General features: G+C 41.0%; 1 protein-coding gene across 2 annotated transcripts in view; it reads left to right on the top strand.

The window, feature by feature from the left end:
- LOC309559670 (uncharacterized protein) overlaps positions 1-16,371 on the top strand; it is an 82,439-nt gene that overhangs the window by 51,651 nt on the left and 14,417 nt on the right. The window contains exons 2-4 of one of the 2 annotated variants that reach the window (XM_082263051.1): positions 7,491-7,620; positions 14,522-14,765; positions 14,859-16,295. In XM_082263051.1, the coding sequence (XP_082119177.1) occupies positions 14,618-14,765; positions 14,859-16,295 (1,585 nt within the window). In that variant the 5' untranslated portion in view covers positions 7,491-7,620; positions 14,522-14,617. The remainder of the gene's footprint in view (positions 1-7,490; positions 7,621-14,521; positions 14,766-14,858; positions 16,296-16,371) is intronic. The other variant, XM_082263052.1, reaches the window with a different exon arrangement.

The raw sequence follows: 16,371 nt of genomic DNA, 5'->3' as shown, positions 1-16,371 counted from the left end.
TGCTCATCAATGCTGCCTATCAGTGCTTATCAGCAGTACTCTGAGCTGAGAGTGTCTCTCTCATATAGCTCAGACTCCTGTGTGCACCGCGAGAAGGATGAAGCTAAACAGCTGAATGTGATCATTCACACTTCCCACAGTGCACACAGGAGAGGGGTGGGAGGAGCAGATCGGCTGTCTTCTATCTGTGCGAGATAGGAGGGACTGTCAGTATAGACTCTTAGCCATTGACAGAACGGGCGGGCAGGGACGGGCCCCCTCCTCTCACAGTGACCGCACCCTCCCCTCGCAGTGACAGAACGGGCTGGCGGGGACAGGCCCCCTTCTCTCGCAGTCACCGCTCCCTCCCCTTACAGTGACAGAACAGGTGGATGGGGCAGGCCTCCTCCCCTCGCAGTGACAGAACGGGTGGGTGGGGATGGACCCCCTCCCCACGCAGTGACAGAACTGGCAGACGGGGCGGGCCCATTCCTTTCACAGTGAACGACCCTCCCCTCGCAGTGACATAATAGGCGGGTGGGGGCAGGCCCCCTACTCTTGCAGTGACCGCCCCCTCCCCTCGCAGTGACAGAATGACAGGCCCCCCCCACAGTGGCGGAACTCCGGGGCCTAGTTGCAAGTGCGACTGCTGTGACCCTGGTAGTTCCACCACTGCCATAAACACACCCCTAAACCTTGTGGACAGCCTTCCCAGAAGAGTTGAAGCTGTTATAGCTGCAAAGCGTGGGCCAACTCGATATTGAACCCTACGGACTAAGACTGGGATGCCATTAAAGTTTATTTGCGTGTAAAGGCAGGTGTCCCAATACTTTTGGTAATATAGTGTATATATAAACATTGGCAAAAAATGACAGTGCTGTATATAGGTGTATCCAAATAAATACTATTACAATTATTAGTATTATTAATACTATTACTAGGTAAAGTTGATCCAGGGAATATCCGATTGCCTCTCGGGGGATCAGGAAGGAATTTTTTTCCCCTGCTGTAGCAAAGTGGATCATGCTTTGCTGGGTTTTTTCGCCTTCCTCTGGTTCAACTGCGGTTATAGGATTGTGTATATGGGATTGTATGGTTGGGTTTTCAATACTGTTTTTTTTTTTTTTTTTTTTTTTTTGGTTGAACCAGATGGACTTGTGTCTTTTTTCAACCTGACTAACTATGTAACAATCCTTCAAAGTGCTTAAATCATAAATCCTACTGTGTGAAAGAAAAAGTATTAATAAATTGATATTGGAATATAGATAGTGATGTGGTAGCAAAAGGATCCCCTGGGGGTGGGACTTTGAATGGCAATGACCAGAGCTTGAGTAGATTTAATCAAATTTTATTCATACAGAAGTTTACATTCATGAAAAACATGTGAAAATCACTGTGTACAGTAATTGAACAAACACTTAATGGTTAAAATCAAGTGGCCAAGAAATACATCACAGATAAGAAAGATTTCTGGAAAAGAAGGGACCAGACGCGTTTCGGTTGTTAACCTTTCTCAGTGGTCCAGCAGGAAAGAATCTCAGACTAAAGATGTAAAACATATTGCAGTCATTAGAAAGAATACAGTAGAGTGATATTGCATATAAAGACATTTATCTCCGTATTTTATACAAAATGTCTGCTACACCCATATAGGGCTACCAAACTTCATAATGTAGATTCATATCTGAGTTAAAACATACCTTGGGGACACATCTTAAGTGTGATGTGAGAAAAAGGGCCACAATGCATAAAAACGAAGCCAAGAAAGAACCTATGGCTCGTGCTATCAGAAAGAGTCGCCAGGTATCAGCTTCTCCAGGTCTGTATCTTGCCTTGAAAGGGATTTTGTACCGAATTTAGGTGTCTGATGGTAGGCCGAACCTCTCCTCTACTACATTGCTACTAGTGATAAGTACCCCACAGGGGAAACCTCTATAACCTTCATACTAAAGCTTACACTATCTAGCTCTGCATACTAAGGACTATTACTACATCTGCACTAACTAAGATTGCTAGCTCTTGAGCCTAATACCATCTGCTCTTGCACTGGGTTGGTCTATCCTGTATGTTCACCTGCTACTCTATCATCTGCTACCATACATGATTGCTAAACCTATCTGCATCCCATCTGCTACTATCTTACTTTCAAGAACATTCCTTTCAAGTGTCTGTCATCTACCATCTCTATCCAACCTGTCTCTTCAGCCTATCATCACTATATTACTATACATATGTCACTCTAGGAACATCTTATTGTGTGTGTATTTACTTGCTGAATTGAGACTATCCACACATGATGAGTCTTGGGAGTTGGGATTGGTGTCTCAGCGTTTCTCTACATGACTACTGAAGTGGAATATTTCTGCAGCTGTAAATCCACATTATACATAAAACTCAGAAGCGTTACATTTGGACACTATAAGCACCTTTATTCACATATTAGCACTTTTATATTTACCTGCTGTTTATATATGTGCATTGAATGAGCACTTGTCACTTTATTTCACCTTCAGTTTATTCAGTTATAGCAAAGTTATAGCAAAGTCCATGTTTGTGATGATAGCACTAGAGCACTTTATGTAGATTTTATGATATACTGGAAGCAATACACCTTTATTGTTTTATTCTAGGTCACTTTTGAAGTGTAGAGGTTTATGATTTTATACTGACTTTGCACACCATCACAGAGATTATTTATTCTTATTTAATATCACTATATACTCTTTTACACTATTGAATGAAGATCATTTAAGCCCTCCCTGGAGCGCGATACCCTCCCCCCCCCCCCTTTTTAAATAAATTGATATTGTATCAAAAAAAAAAAAGGAAAAACTTTTGTACTTATCTGAATGTGTGAAAAAGTGTTCTGGTGCTTTCGTAAATACCCAAATATGAATGTGTTAAACTAATTCAACAAACATATAACAAATGTAACAGAAAGACGTTACAATGTTTCAAAGAAATTTCCACAAGGAAACAATTCCTTTGAAATTATGTGAATAAAGTGTCCAAAAATAGTGTCAAATGAAAATCAAAATAAAACTTAAAATAAAAGATTATTGTGTGTTCCTCTTGTCTTCTTACATAATGGCTGGTAATATAATAAACCAGCATGCAAGCTTTTTCTTTTGTAGGGAGTGACAGCCCTCTGGATCAATCTTTTAAAACTCTCCTTTCTCACTCTCAATGAATATCTCAGGCAAGGAGGAAATCAATGAAAGAGAAAATAACTCGGCATAGCGTAAGATCTTTTAAAAGTATTCCCACTTTATTAAAAACAGTTTAACCACTTTACAACTGCTCACAGTAATATTACTGCGGCAGAGTGGCTCGTTATCGTCTGACGACGTAGTACTACGTCGTCAGACACTCCCCCTTCTGGGCGGCGCTTGCGCGCCGCCGGAGGCACGCTCCCGCTGTTTTCATTCACAGCGGGAGTCGGGCCAGGGGAGGAGCAGCGGCGATCGCCGCTGCTCTTACCCGATCGTCGGGGATCGAGTCTGGAGATCCGCCCGCTGTGTGTAAACACAGCGGGCGGATCTCCATAGTGACAGGGAGTGACAGATCGGACTGTTCAGCATAGCTGGACATCCGATCTGTCCATGACTCACTCAGTCACCTCCCCCCCTACACGTCAGTAAGCACCAGGCATACATTAACCCCTCCCTCTCCAATAAAATTAACCCCTTCCCTGCCAGTGTCATTTTTACAGTAACAGTGCATATTTATAGCACTGATTACTGCAGTAATGTCACTGGTACCCCCAAAAGTGTCAAAAATGTCAGTCAAGGGTCCGATCTGTCCGCCGCAATGTCGCAGTCCCGCAAAAAAAATCGCAGATCGCCGCCATTAAGCGTTAAAAAAAAAACACCAAAAATGACAGAAATCTTTCCCTTTGTTAGTAAACGCAATAACTTTTGCGCAAACCAATCAAAATACGCTTATTGCGATTTTTTTTTTACCAAACATAGGTAGCATAAAACAAATTGGCCAAAAATTTTTAAAAAAATTGTTTTTTACATCTTTTTTGGGGGGAATTTCATATAAAAAAATGTTAAAAATATTGTTATTTTTTCAAAATAAACACTCTTTTTTTGTTTATAGCGCAAAAAGTAAAAATCGCACAGGTGATCAAATACCACCAAAAGAAAGCTCTGTTTGTGGGAAAAAAGGACGTAAATTTCGTTTGGGTACGGCGTCGCACGACCGCGCAATTGTCAGTTGAAGTCGCACAGCGCCGAATCGCAAAAAGTGGCCTGGACGGAAGACAGCAAAATCCTCCGGTGGTAAAGTGGTTAAACTCACATTTAAAAGTGTCTCCACTGACACGAGTGTAAACAGCATTAGATGATATGCAGGCTGGCTCCAACTTCTCAGCTACTGCGAGCCGACCCGACTCAATGTGATAGCAATCTCTCCAGTTACGTTTCGTCTTTAGACGTCTTCACAGGGCATTTGGCACTATTTTTGGACACTTTATTCACATTATTTCAAAAGAATTGTTTCAATGGATTAGGAACACTAATAATATATGTATGCACTTGTGGATATTTCTTTGAAACATTGTAACATCTTTCTGTTACATTTGTCATGTTTGTTGAATTCATTTAACACATTCATATGTGGGTATTTATGAAAGCACCAGAACACTTTTTCACACATTCAGATAACTAAAAAAAAAAAAAAATGTATTCTTTTCTTTGATACAATATCAATTTAGTAATATTTTTTTCTTTCACACACTAGGATTTATGATTTAAGCACTTTGCAGGATTGTAATAGTATTTATTTGGATATACCTATATACAGTGCTGTCATTTATTGCCTATATTTGTGATTGAGAGATTCTCAATAAGATAGCAGCAGTATCAGGTAAAAAGCAATTATCACCTAGGCGCAGTCATTTGTTATCCATCTTTTTATATATAAAGATGTTTATTGAATCTATATATTCTATATACCCTGTGGAATAGTTCATATACATTTTTTTAATCTATATACTCTGTATACCCTGTATAATAGTTAATTATACAACTTTAACACACCTTAGATATTTCACATGTTTTATTACATTTATAGCTAACTATTTTTTCCAATCACAACTCATATATACATTTTCTATAATACTCAATTTACATATTTTATGCAGAATATCATTTTTTTATTGTTTTTATTAATAAATACACGTATGTGTCTCTGGTCCAGATCCATAGTGTATATACAGTGTGTATATATATATATATATATATATATATATATATATATATATATATACATATACACAGTGCATTGCGAAAGTATTTGGCCCCCTTGAACTTTTCGACCTTTTGCCACATTTCAGGCTTCAAACATAAAGATATAAAACTGTAATTTTTTGTGAAGAATCAACAACAAGTGGGACACAATCATGAAGTGGAATGAAATTCATTGGATATTTCAAACTTTTTTAACAAATAAAAAACTGAAAAATTGGGTGTGCAAAATTATTCAGCCCCCTTAAATTAATACTTTGCAGCGCCACCTTTTGCTGCGATTACAGCTGTAAGTCGCTTGGGGTATGTCTCTATCAGTTTTGCAGATCGAGAGACTGAATTTTTTGCCCATTCCTCCTTGCAAAACAGCTCGAGCTCAGTGAGGTTGGATGGAGAGCGTTTGTGAACAGCAGTTTTCAGTTCTTTCCACAGATTCTCGATTGGATTCAGGTCTGGACTTTGACTTGGCCATTCTAACACCTGGATATGTTTATTTGTGAACCATTCCATTGTAGATTTTGCTTTATGTTTTGGATCATTGTCTTGTTGGAAGACAAATCTCCGTCCCAGTCTCAGGTCTTTTGCAGACTTCATCAGGTTTTCTTCCAGAATGGTCCTGTATTTGGCTCCATCTATCTTCCCATCAATTTTAACCATCTTCACTGTCACTGCTGAAGAAAAGCAGGCCTAAACCATGATGCTGCCACCACCATGTTTGACAGTGGGGATGGTGTGTTCAGGGTGATGAGCTGTGTTCCTTTTACGCCAAACATAACGTTTTGCATTGTTGCCAAAAAGTTTGATTTTGGTTTCATCTGAGCAGAGCACCTTCTTCCACATGTTTGGTTTGTCTCCCAGGTGGCTCGTGGCAAACTTTAAACAACACTTTTTATGGATATCTTTAAGAAATGGCTTTCTTCTTGCCACTCTTCCATAAAGGCCAGATTTGTGCAGTATACGACTGATTGCTGTCCTATGGACAGAGTCTCCCACCTCAGCTGTAGATCTCTGCAGTTCATCCAGAGTGATTATGGGCCTCTTGGCTGCATCTCTGATCAGTCTTCTCCTTGCATGAGCTGAAAGTTTAGAGGGACGGCCAGGTCTTCGTAGATTTGCAGTGGTCTGATACTCCTTCCATTTCAATATTATCGCTTGCACAGTGCTCCTTGGGATGTTTAAAGCTTGGGAAATCTTTTTGTATCCAAATCCAGCTTTAAACTTCTCCACAACAGTATCTCGGACCTGCCTGGTGTGTTCCTTGTTCTTCATGATGGTCTCTGCGCTTTAAACGGACCTCTGAGACTATCACAGTGCAGGTGCATTTATACGGAGACTTGATTACACACAGGTGGATTCTATTTATCATCATTAGTCATTTAGGTCAATATTGGATCATTCAGAGATCCTCCCTGAACTTCTGGAGAGAGTTTGCTGCACTGAAAGTAAAGGGGCTGAATAATTACGCCCAATTTTTCAGTTTTTTATTTGTTAACAAAGTTTGAAATTTCCAATAAATTTCATTCCACTTCATGATTGTGTCCCACTTGTTGATTCTTCACAAAAATTCCAGTTTTATATCCTTATGTTTGAAGCCTGAAATGTGGCAAAAGGTCAAAAAGTTCAAGGGGGCCGAATACTTTCGCAATGCACTGTATATATATATATATATATATATATATATATATATATATATATATATATTTGTTAATTTTTTATGTTGTTGTCTGTGATCCCGCTGAGGAGATTCACCCTCTCTATTTGTCCTGGTGACCACTGTCACTCAGACAGAAAGTCATGAAAACTCAACTTTTTACAATTGTTACCAGAACCAATTACCAATGACACAAGTTTAACAACATATTTCCTCTTGCTTTGACTTCCTTTTGTGTCATCGGGGTAGAAAGTAAATGGGGAATCTCCCCAATAGGACAATGAAAAAAAAATACTAAAGGGGGTTATAACCAGAACCCCTATATATATATATAAATATATAAGAAGATAAAAGCCATTTGGCCAGCTCAGGTGATGTTCCTAGATAGCCCATCCCCATGAATAAGTCTGAAACTGGAGGACTGATTCATTCTAGTTGTGACATCAAAACATACTTTTTTTTTAGCTCTTTTTATGTAACAAGGGCAATCAAACAGGGAAAAAAAAAACATTACACGTATCTGATTTTGGTGAGGTCATTATTCACAACAGTGCAGAAGAATGAGGAAACCAATCAAGTAAAATTGAACTGGTTAACATTGATTGCAGGAAGAAACACTTTGGAAATTCTCAACAGTTTAGAGAAAAAGTCACCGCCCTAAGAGGTATCACTTACTATAAAGCTGTCACCTGCAGGCAATCTGTCATCTCCGAGCACAGAGCAGCTTCTACCGAACAGGTAAGCCTCTTATTATTGAAACTGATTGTCTTAGAGTTGAGCCTTCAGAGTCTTGGTATTTCTAGGTTCTTGCAGAGAGATTCTTATTTTTTTTTTTTACAATATTGATTTGATTTTGAGGAAAAACAATGCAGAGATAATAACCTATGAATTTATCTCAGGATTATAGAGTACATAAAGGCAATGCAAACATATAGCGCATCAACCTAAAGTTCACCAAAACAGGTTGTGGTAGCTTCTTAATGTCAAAGTCTTACTCCAAGACCTGCGAAGATGCGAGATTGGGGTATGGAGGATTGCATATGGTGGTAGATGGAATCTAAGCCTTTTTCCAATAAAGATCAAGTATTGGTATAAAGCTAAGTATACACAAGTAAAACATTTTTTATTAAAATTTATACCAAAATTCTTGGGAAAATTTGTAAAACTCTTCTCAAGGAAAGTACCACACGAAGTTAACTTTATAACCCTTTAGTTCATATCTTCTTAGAGTACGGTGTTCAGATTTTAACAGTGAGGGAAGAAGAATAAAGAGTGATGTAGACCTCTATGAAAGGGGGTATCAAAAAGGCATGATGAAGGCTACACATAACTGAGATATGGCCCTCAAGTAAGATTAGGAATTCCTAATTTTATATATTATCAGTGCTACCTGGGTAAGGATCTGTATCCTGCAAATGCTTTCATATAAAAAACATAGATCACTTAGATCCCTAAAGCCAAACTCCTAGCCAGGAGTTCCTTTGACAGTTATATTGCAGCCCTCAGAGCTCTTTCAGACAGTAGTTCGTATTTTCCTTACCTAGGTGCCAGAGGCGTAACTAGAACTTTCAGGGCCCTGATGCAAGAAACCATGAAGGGCCCCCCGGATCCCAAGCCTGGGGCTCTTCCCACTGATCCTGGGGCCCTTTACTCTCATTGCGAGGCCCTTTATTACGGTCCTGCAGTGGGACCCTTTCACAGGTTCTGCAGTGGGCCCCTTCCTGCCATCTTGGGGCCTCGCCATGTTGGTGGAATGCCAGGGTCCAGTCGCAAGTGTGACCTTTGCCATCCTGGAAGTTCACCCACTGGTGTCAGTAGTTTTTATTTTTTTGATATTTTAATTGTATTTTTTTTTATCATTTTATTTAATTTTTTTACAATTTCACTGACTATGACTCTGTCCATTCAGAAAAGGAAGGAGCTGGTAGATAACATATTTACCAACCCCTTCCTGGTTCTCTATTGTGACACATCCCCTGCAGCAGTCGGCAGGAGAGGGAAGGTAGGAAGCCGGAAGCACAGTGAGGAGTGACCTTTGCGATCCTGGAAGTTCACCCACTGGTGTCAGTAGTTTTTATTTTTTTGGTATTTTAATTGTATTTTTTTTATCATTTTATTTAATTTTTTTACAATGTCACTGACTATGACTCTGTCCATTCAGAAAAGGAAGGAGCTGGTAGATTACATATTTACCGACCCCTTCTTGGTTCTCTATTGTGACACATCCCCTGCATCAGCCGGCAGGAGAGGGAAGGTAGGAAGCCGGAAGCACAGTGGGGGGTGGGACCAGGGGAGCACACAGGGACCCAGAGACAGCAGAACACAAGTGAACTGGATAGGAGGAGCGGCGGGGGCAGCATACAGAGGAACCAATCTCCTCCAAGGAGGACAGTGATTTCTGGAGGACTGTCTTCTAGTAGTTAAAGGGTTTCCATACAAAAAAGGAGAAAAGCTGGTGCTATGGATGTAGGCTAAAACATTGTTTATTTTAGCATATGAACAATAGTAAAAAAAAAAATCCAACACGTTTCGGCCATCAGGCCTTAATCATGGCTAACACATAAGTGACAAAAAACAGCATAAATAGTGTAGACTAAATCACATGGTTAACCCCAAGGGTCACATGACCCAAAAAAGGGGTGGTGGCAAATATCAAAACATACAAAAGAAGAACATTATAAGCATTCAATTTGACTGAATGTATATAAAATCATGTATCACAAAGATAAAAAAGGAAAAGCATAAATATACTCAAAAAGTATACTGAAAAATAGAATAGAAATGTGTTGTGTGGTATCGCACAAACGGCAAACTTTTTAATAAGTAGAAGCTAGGCTGACCATCCAACACACATAAAAGAATTTAAATAGAAACAGATATCTGGAGGTATATACTTTTTTAGTATACTTTTTCAGTATATTTAATGCTGTTCCTTTTTTATCTTTGTGATACGTTGATTTTTTTATACATTCAGTCAAATTGTAATGTAAATTTGTAATGTAATGTATAAAAATGTAAATTTTTATACATTCATAGTGTTCTTCTTTTGTATGTTTTGATATTTGCCACCACTCCTCTTTTGGGTCATGTGACCCTTGGGGTTAACCTTGGGATTTAGTCTACACTACTGTGTTTAAGCTGTTTTGTATCACTTATGTGTTAGCCATGATTAAGGCTTGATGGCGGAAACTCGTTGGAATTTTATTTGACTGTTGTTCATATGCTAAAATAAACTATGTTTTAGCTGACGTCCATAGCACCAGCCTTTTTCCTTTTTTTGTATTGATTACATGGAGGTTTACAGAGACCTCACAGGCTGGGTTCTGTGTGTTTGAAGCTCACTAGACATTGCATAGGAGGTAGTAGCTCGGATGCACCTGTTTCAGTTAAATGGTTTGGTTTGTTCTTTTCACACTATTTCACTTTTCTTATTTTATGTTTTTGATCCTTTGATCTTTTATATTTATGGATTTTGCTGTGACACAAATCATTTTTAAGTAGGGAGTACAAATCAAAAAGCATTGCTTTGTAAAAGGTCTGTAATAGTGGAGGTAGCAGGGATGGCTTGGTTCACTCCAAACTCAGAAATTAGCGGTCATTGCTATCAATGACATTGACCTAATATGGTCATGAAAGGCCACTGACGTTGACCCTATATGGCCATGTGCCCATATCAGGTCAAAGACGTGTAGCACCCTTGTCTTTATGCAAGGTTGCTGTTAAATTTAGTTTGCTGAGCCTTAACTAGCTTGGTTGTAATTATTCTGTGATTAATTGGACTTCCCTTCTTGACCTGGTTTGACTGTGTTTCTCCCTTCCGTCAGTAGGTGGCACTGTAGCCTCTGGCACTAGAGTGAGAATTACAGTTAAACAAACTGTTAATGTCCATGTGTCCCTCAGCCAATCACAGTGTCACTACGGCATTATGGGGGATCTTATTTAAAGGATGGGAGGTCCAATGATCGGTCTCTTCCCGCCCGGACCCCCTTGGGGGAGGGTGTGTGCTGCTGTTTGCTGCTGACTAGGCCTGAAGCCTGAGGCCTGTCAGATACCTGGGATTCTGCTGAGGAGGGCCAGCGACCCACAAGGGAAAGATCATCCACAGACATCCAGTAACCTGTGTGAGTAACCTGCTTGTATCTTATGGAGGACAGCTGTCCAGACAGTACAGACCACCAAAAAGGGATTGTGTCTAGTGGAGAGAAGATGTCTCCCAGATCAATCTGAAGCTCATGGATACCTAATGATTCTCAAGGTCTACTATCCTGTACCGCTGTCTGAATAACCTGTCTTTTGCAATAGGAGTCTGCTTAATAGACTGTTCTTAAAGGGTGTCCTGGACCCTACCCCTCTCTCCCCCAGTTTATTCTTGTCCTGTTGAGAAGAAATAAACTATTCATTTACTTCAGCATAAAAGTGACTGGTGCCCAACATTTATTTTACCTGCATCACTACCCACCATGCCTGACAATCCACACCCACAGGAGGTATGTAGCCCACTCTGCCTCTGAAGGTCATCACTAGGCCCTAGGGGGTTCTGGGGGTCCGCTACAGACGTCACAAGCATCCCTGCCCCTTTGTGTATGCCAGCTGTAGGGTGGGGAATCCCCAACCCATAGCTCATTGCCCCAGCAATAACAGCTAACTTGCGGGTTCAGAACCCAAGCCCGAACCCAAGCTCATCCCAAGACGCATGTAACTTTTTTTTCCAGCCTATGATCATATGCCGAAGCATATCCTCAGTCTCAAACTATAGCTGGCCACACATGGATCCAAATTTGGCCAGTCCCTGCTGATCCAGCTGAATTTCGATCCATGTATGGGCAGGCTGATTGTACCCAAGTGGACCCATTCATACCAGCCTCAAATTTTTGGTATGCAACTACTCCTGGTAGCTATAGCCGCTAGCAGTAATCAGCTGGCAGAACACAATAACGCTGCGGGAGACTTTTCCCCATCAACACTGAATGTGTTGATGGGGAAATTAAGTGACTTTCTTTCCTTTCACCTATGGTGGAAGGAAATAAACTCAAATTATCTATGGGCTGCCTATCTCTTGCAGCATGTCTGCAGTCTCTGACATTTTTCTGTAGTATATAGTATTACATCCACTGAATATTTTGTGCCTCCCTTTAGCCATGTTCTGGGCCATGATTGAGGACCTTTATTTCAAGAACTTTAACCATCATTGACTTACAGTAGATCATTGAATACTAGCTTGTGGGTTGGTTGGGTAGTTGGTTGGGTGGTTGGTTGGTTAGTTGGTAATTAACACTGAATTTATAGTGTATGTAAAGCCACATTCTTAAACGTTTGTATAGAGTATGGAAGTGTTAAAGCCCCATCAGGTTTTTATTGGTGTCTATGACTATGCTGGGGAGGGTCACCCTCTCTATTTGTCCTGGTGTCCTTTGTCACCAATACGGAAAATGATAGCAAATTGTGAGGGGAATTTTTTTCAAATGAGTCACCTGTTCCTTTGAAAAAATAAAAAATGTAAGAAGGGATTTCCTTGTTGCTTTGAAGAGTTACCATTGTAGTTTCTATTGTGTCTTTGACAAGGAAAGTGAAGGGAATTCTCCCTAATGAAACACAAGACCGCAAATAAAAAAAAAAACCTGACTGGAGTTTTAACCATCCTCTACCTTATTCAAAACTAAAAATATTCTTTACATACATTTTGCAGATGGAAAACTTGTGTTTTTTGTGGCACCAAGCTAAGCAATATTCATATACAGATTTATTGTAATAACAGATTGTTTTACAAAGCCAACACACTTTGAGGGCTGCAGCTCCCCCTCTTCGTCAAACTACTAGAACCAGCTAGTGGCAAAAGTTGTGCTAACCCACAACATTGTAAAAAACACCCAACAATACACTTACTTCTCAATCCGCATACATTGATTTGTTATGTTTTCTTAAGCTCTGATTAAGGGGGCTACAGCCCGAAACATGTAGTCTGAGATGGAAATAAACTTTTATATGGACTTAAATATTATGCTTTAGTTCTAAATTCACTTTTTTACTTCTAGGGTGGGTAAAAAGTGAGAGGCAGGCTTTATATCTTAATTACTCCACCTAATTAAATAGGGGCTCTAAAAAGGTTTTCATACAGGGGCCCTTTGCTGACTATGTATGAAACTGTGCATGCATGCTCCTCCCTTGTCTGTACTTCCATGTGACACTGATCCTGTTTTCCCATGGGGGAATATAGCCCTAACCCTGTTCAGTGTTTGAGTTGCCAGTTACCAAGCCATCACTTAGGGGTGGGGATGAGCTTTCAAAAAGTTGATACATGCACAGGAAGCTGTGCATTAAGCTGGCCATAGATGTATCAAGTCTTGGCCAGCAAAGCATGGACAAGCCGAGATTGGAACCATCTATGGGCAGGCTGGTTGTACCCAGGTCGATCCATTGAGCGACTTGGGTACAACCAGCCTGGAGAATTGTTTACATGCTAGCAGTAATCATTGTATTCTGCCAGCCGGGAAGGCTCTCTGCACACCTGTGGTGGAAGGAAAGAAAACGGAATCATCTATGTCTTGCCTTCGGGTGGTAGCAGAGTATGGACTAGGTGTCACTGGGCACTTAATATCAGGGGCTATGTAGCTATGTGTCATGGGGACCCATAGCAAAAAATATTAGGGGACCCTCTGCCTCTCTTCTCCTCAAAGGTAATCATTCTAATGGGGACAGATGACCAAGAACCAGATGGGAGATGTGGAATTTTGTGAATCTGTCATTAGAAAGTGATAGTTAAGAGTGTGGCTCTAAATTCTGGGGTAGGCTCTTGACACTTACTAGAGCAGAAGATGCCACTTGGATGGGCAATGATAGGTCTATGACAGACATCACTAAATGGTGGACCTCAATCTGGATCTGGACCAGGACACTGTTCCATCAAGACCTCCACAGTCCCACCATTTAGCAGCCGGTTTTTCCCCCAGCGTCCATCACTGTAGTTATCACAGCAGAGCTAAGAGCTGCAGGCAGAATGATTCTGGACAAAGAGCAGAAGCTGCTGGAGTTAACTTTTCAAGTTGACCAGCCTGTGATTGGTTGCTAGGATGCAGGGTGGTCCTAGCAACCAATCCTCAGCTTGTTAATCTGAAAAGTTTTTTCCGGCATCTCCCGCTTCTGCCCTGCCTCCAGAACTGTTCTAACTCCAGCTTTTTGCTCTGCTGTACACATGAGTAAAGGTAGGAGAGCAAAAGGGCAGAGCTGGGGGGGGGGGTCTGTGATGTGGGGGCAGAGCTGCAGGGCCTTAAATGTGAACGGGGGGGCAGAGCTTCATGGGGGGGTTTGAGATGTGAAGAGGATGACAGGGGACACTGCTGCGAAGGGGGGATTGTAATGTGCAAGGGAACTGAGGATGTAAGAACTGGATTGCGATATAAGAGGAGTGGGGCTGTGATGTGAAGTCATCAAACAAACTTGTGATTTGGATCTCTGCTGGAAGAAAATTTTAGTGATAGAACCTCCATGAATTTTAATTTATTACCCCTGATTTTTGACGTTACAGAACAAGTCCAGTTGAATGTGACTTACTACTACCAGCTGTACCATGACCTGCATATATGAGAAACTTCAAAGCCCTAAGTGATAAAACCATTGATAATGTCATCTAATCTCTTTTCAGGAACCCCCATTTGTTGAAGAAGCAACATTGAATAAATATATATTTTAGGCTGGACATTAAAGTTCCCAACAAGTCGATTTTGTAAAGTTCCCAAAAATGGAGGGGTTTCCTGCTGTGTTCTACAGTGAGCCGGCGGTGCTGGGACTACTTGCCAATGCTGTCAGTGCTTTCCTCGTTTGTATGCAAAACTTTTCTCTCTTCAACACCTCAGTTGCCATTGGCGGAGTGGAAAATATCCTTGCAGGTAAATATAAGGTCATGGCAGTTTGCCCATATATATATTTCTGTAATAAGGAAGTGGTACAATGATTGATGTTTCTCATTTTAATTTTTATAGGTGTCCATCTGATATTGATTGGCGGTATCACCCAGCTCATTGCCGGATTCCTGTCTTTCAGAAAGTATGACCATCTAGGTGGTACAGCCTTCATAGCCTTCTCTGCATTGTGGAGCAGCTATGGCGCTACTCGTATCATTGTTGGTACAGAATCAGATGCCCAGAACAGCTCAGTAGTGCCAGCCCTTCCTCAGATTCCAGTGCAAGAGAGCGCAGTGGCTGGGCTTGTATCTTACATTATAATTGCATTTATTCTGGCTTTCTGCTCAGCAACAGTTAACTATATCATGCCTTTTGTGTTTGGAGCAATAACGCTAACACTGATTTTCGAGGCAGTGGGCCTGTTCGGTCGGTGGGCTTTGGTGGTCTCTGGTGTGTTCGAACTGATCATAGTGTTGTGTGGACTTTACGGAGCAGCAGCCCTACTGCTCAAAGGCATCACCCAAAGATATGTGCTTCCAGGCTTCGGCAATGCCCTCTTTAACGTCCTACTTCTTGGATCTGCCAATCGGAACGCTTCTAAGACTGCAGGAGAAGAGAAAAAGAAAAATACAAAGTATGCTGAGCCAATGGCCCTGGGCAACCTCTGCGACACCATCTCTCCTTTTATCATGGCATTCTACTGCTTTGGTTATATGAAGACCTTTTATGTAGGTGCCATCTGGATCAGCATCAATGTTTTGTCTCAGCTGCTTTCCAGTTACTACAGTTATCTGAGGGATGACGTCTACCATGCCACAAAGTTTGCTTTCCACTCTATCTTCTGGCTGGTCAAGTCATGGGAAGAGTTTACCACAACAGTTGTCCTCACCTCTACAAAGGTCTTAGAAAGCAGACAGCTAATGGTTGGTGACTGGTTCTTCCTGGCTTCAGCTTGTGTGTTCTGCTTTTTATCACTAAATAAGGACACCCTTGAAGTAGCACATAATGTTGCATTTGCTCTCATGACTGTGTCCACCATCCAGCAAATCCCAAGCCAAGCTTACTATATATTCTTCGGAGTGACTTGCAGTTTGTTTACCGTGGTTTCCCTTTACACAACCTTTGCCAGCCTTGTAAATTCCATAGCGGAGAAAGTTCTGATACCCATTGGAAACATAGTGATATCAAGTGCCAAGCTCCAGAAAGTGTTGCTATGGGGCAGACAGTGTCTAAAGAAGCCGGGACAGGAGCTGGCGGTCAAGGAAAATATCAGCTCTCTCTCTTCGGACCCTCTCTTCTACATATGTAATGGTTTAGCTGCCCTTGCTGCTATCCAGAGTTCTTTAAACTACTCATTTCAAGCACATTTATCAATTCCCTGGGTCCTTATACCTGGTGCTATTATACAACTCTACATTTGCAGAATCGATGTCCAAGGGGGTCGAAGATTTGGCTCAGTTCTTCCATTTTGTTATTCTGCTGTCTGGGCAACCTGGGTTTGGCTACGTTTTGCAGGTATGAAATAGACCACATTTCTAGATACAAACAAAGCATTACGATGTGCTTATTGAAGAGTACATGTCCTTTAGTA

The sequence above is a fragment of the Pelophylax lessonae genome (assembly GCF_965119305.1).
Source record: "Pelophylax lessonae genome assembly, chromosome: 7".
NCBI lineage: Eukaryota > Metazoa > Chordata > Amphibia > Anura > Ranidae > Pelophylax > Pelophylax lessonae.
This window is presented reverse-complemented; position numbering and strand designations above follow the sequence as displayed.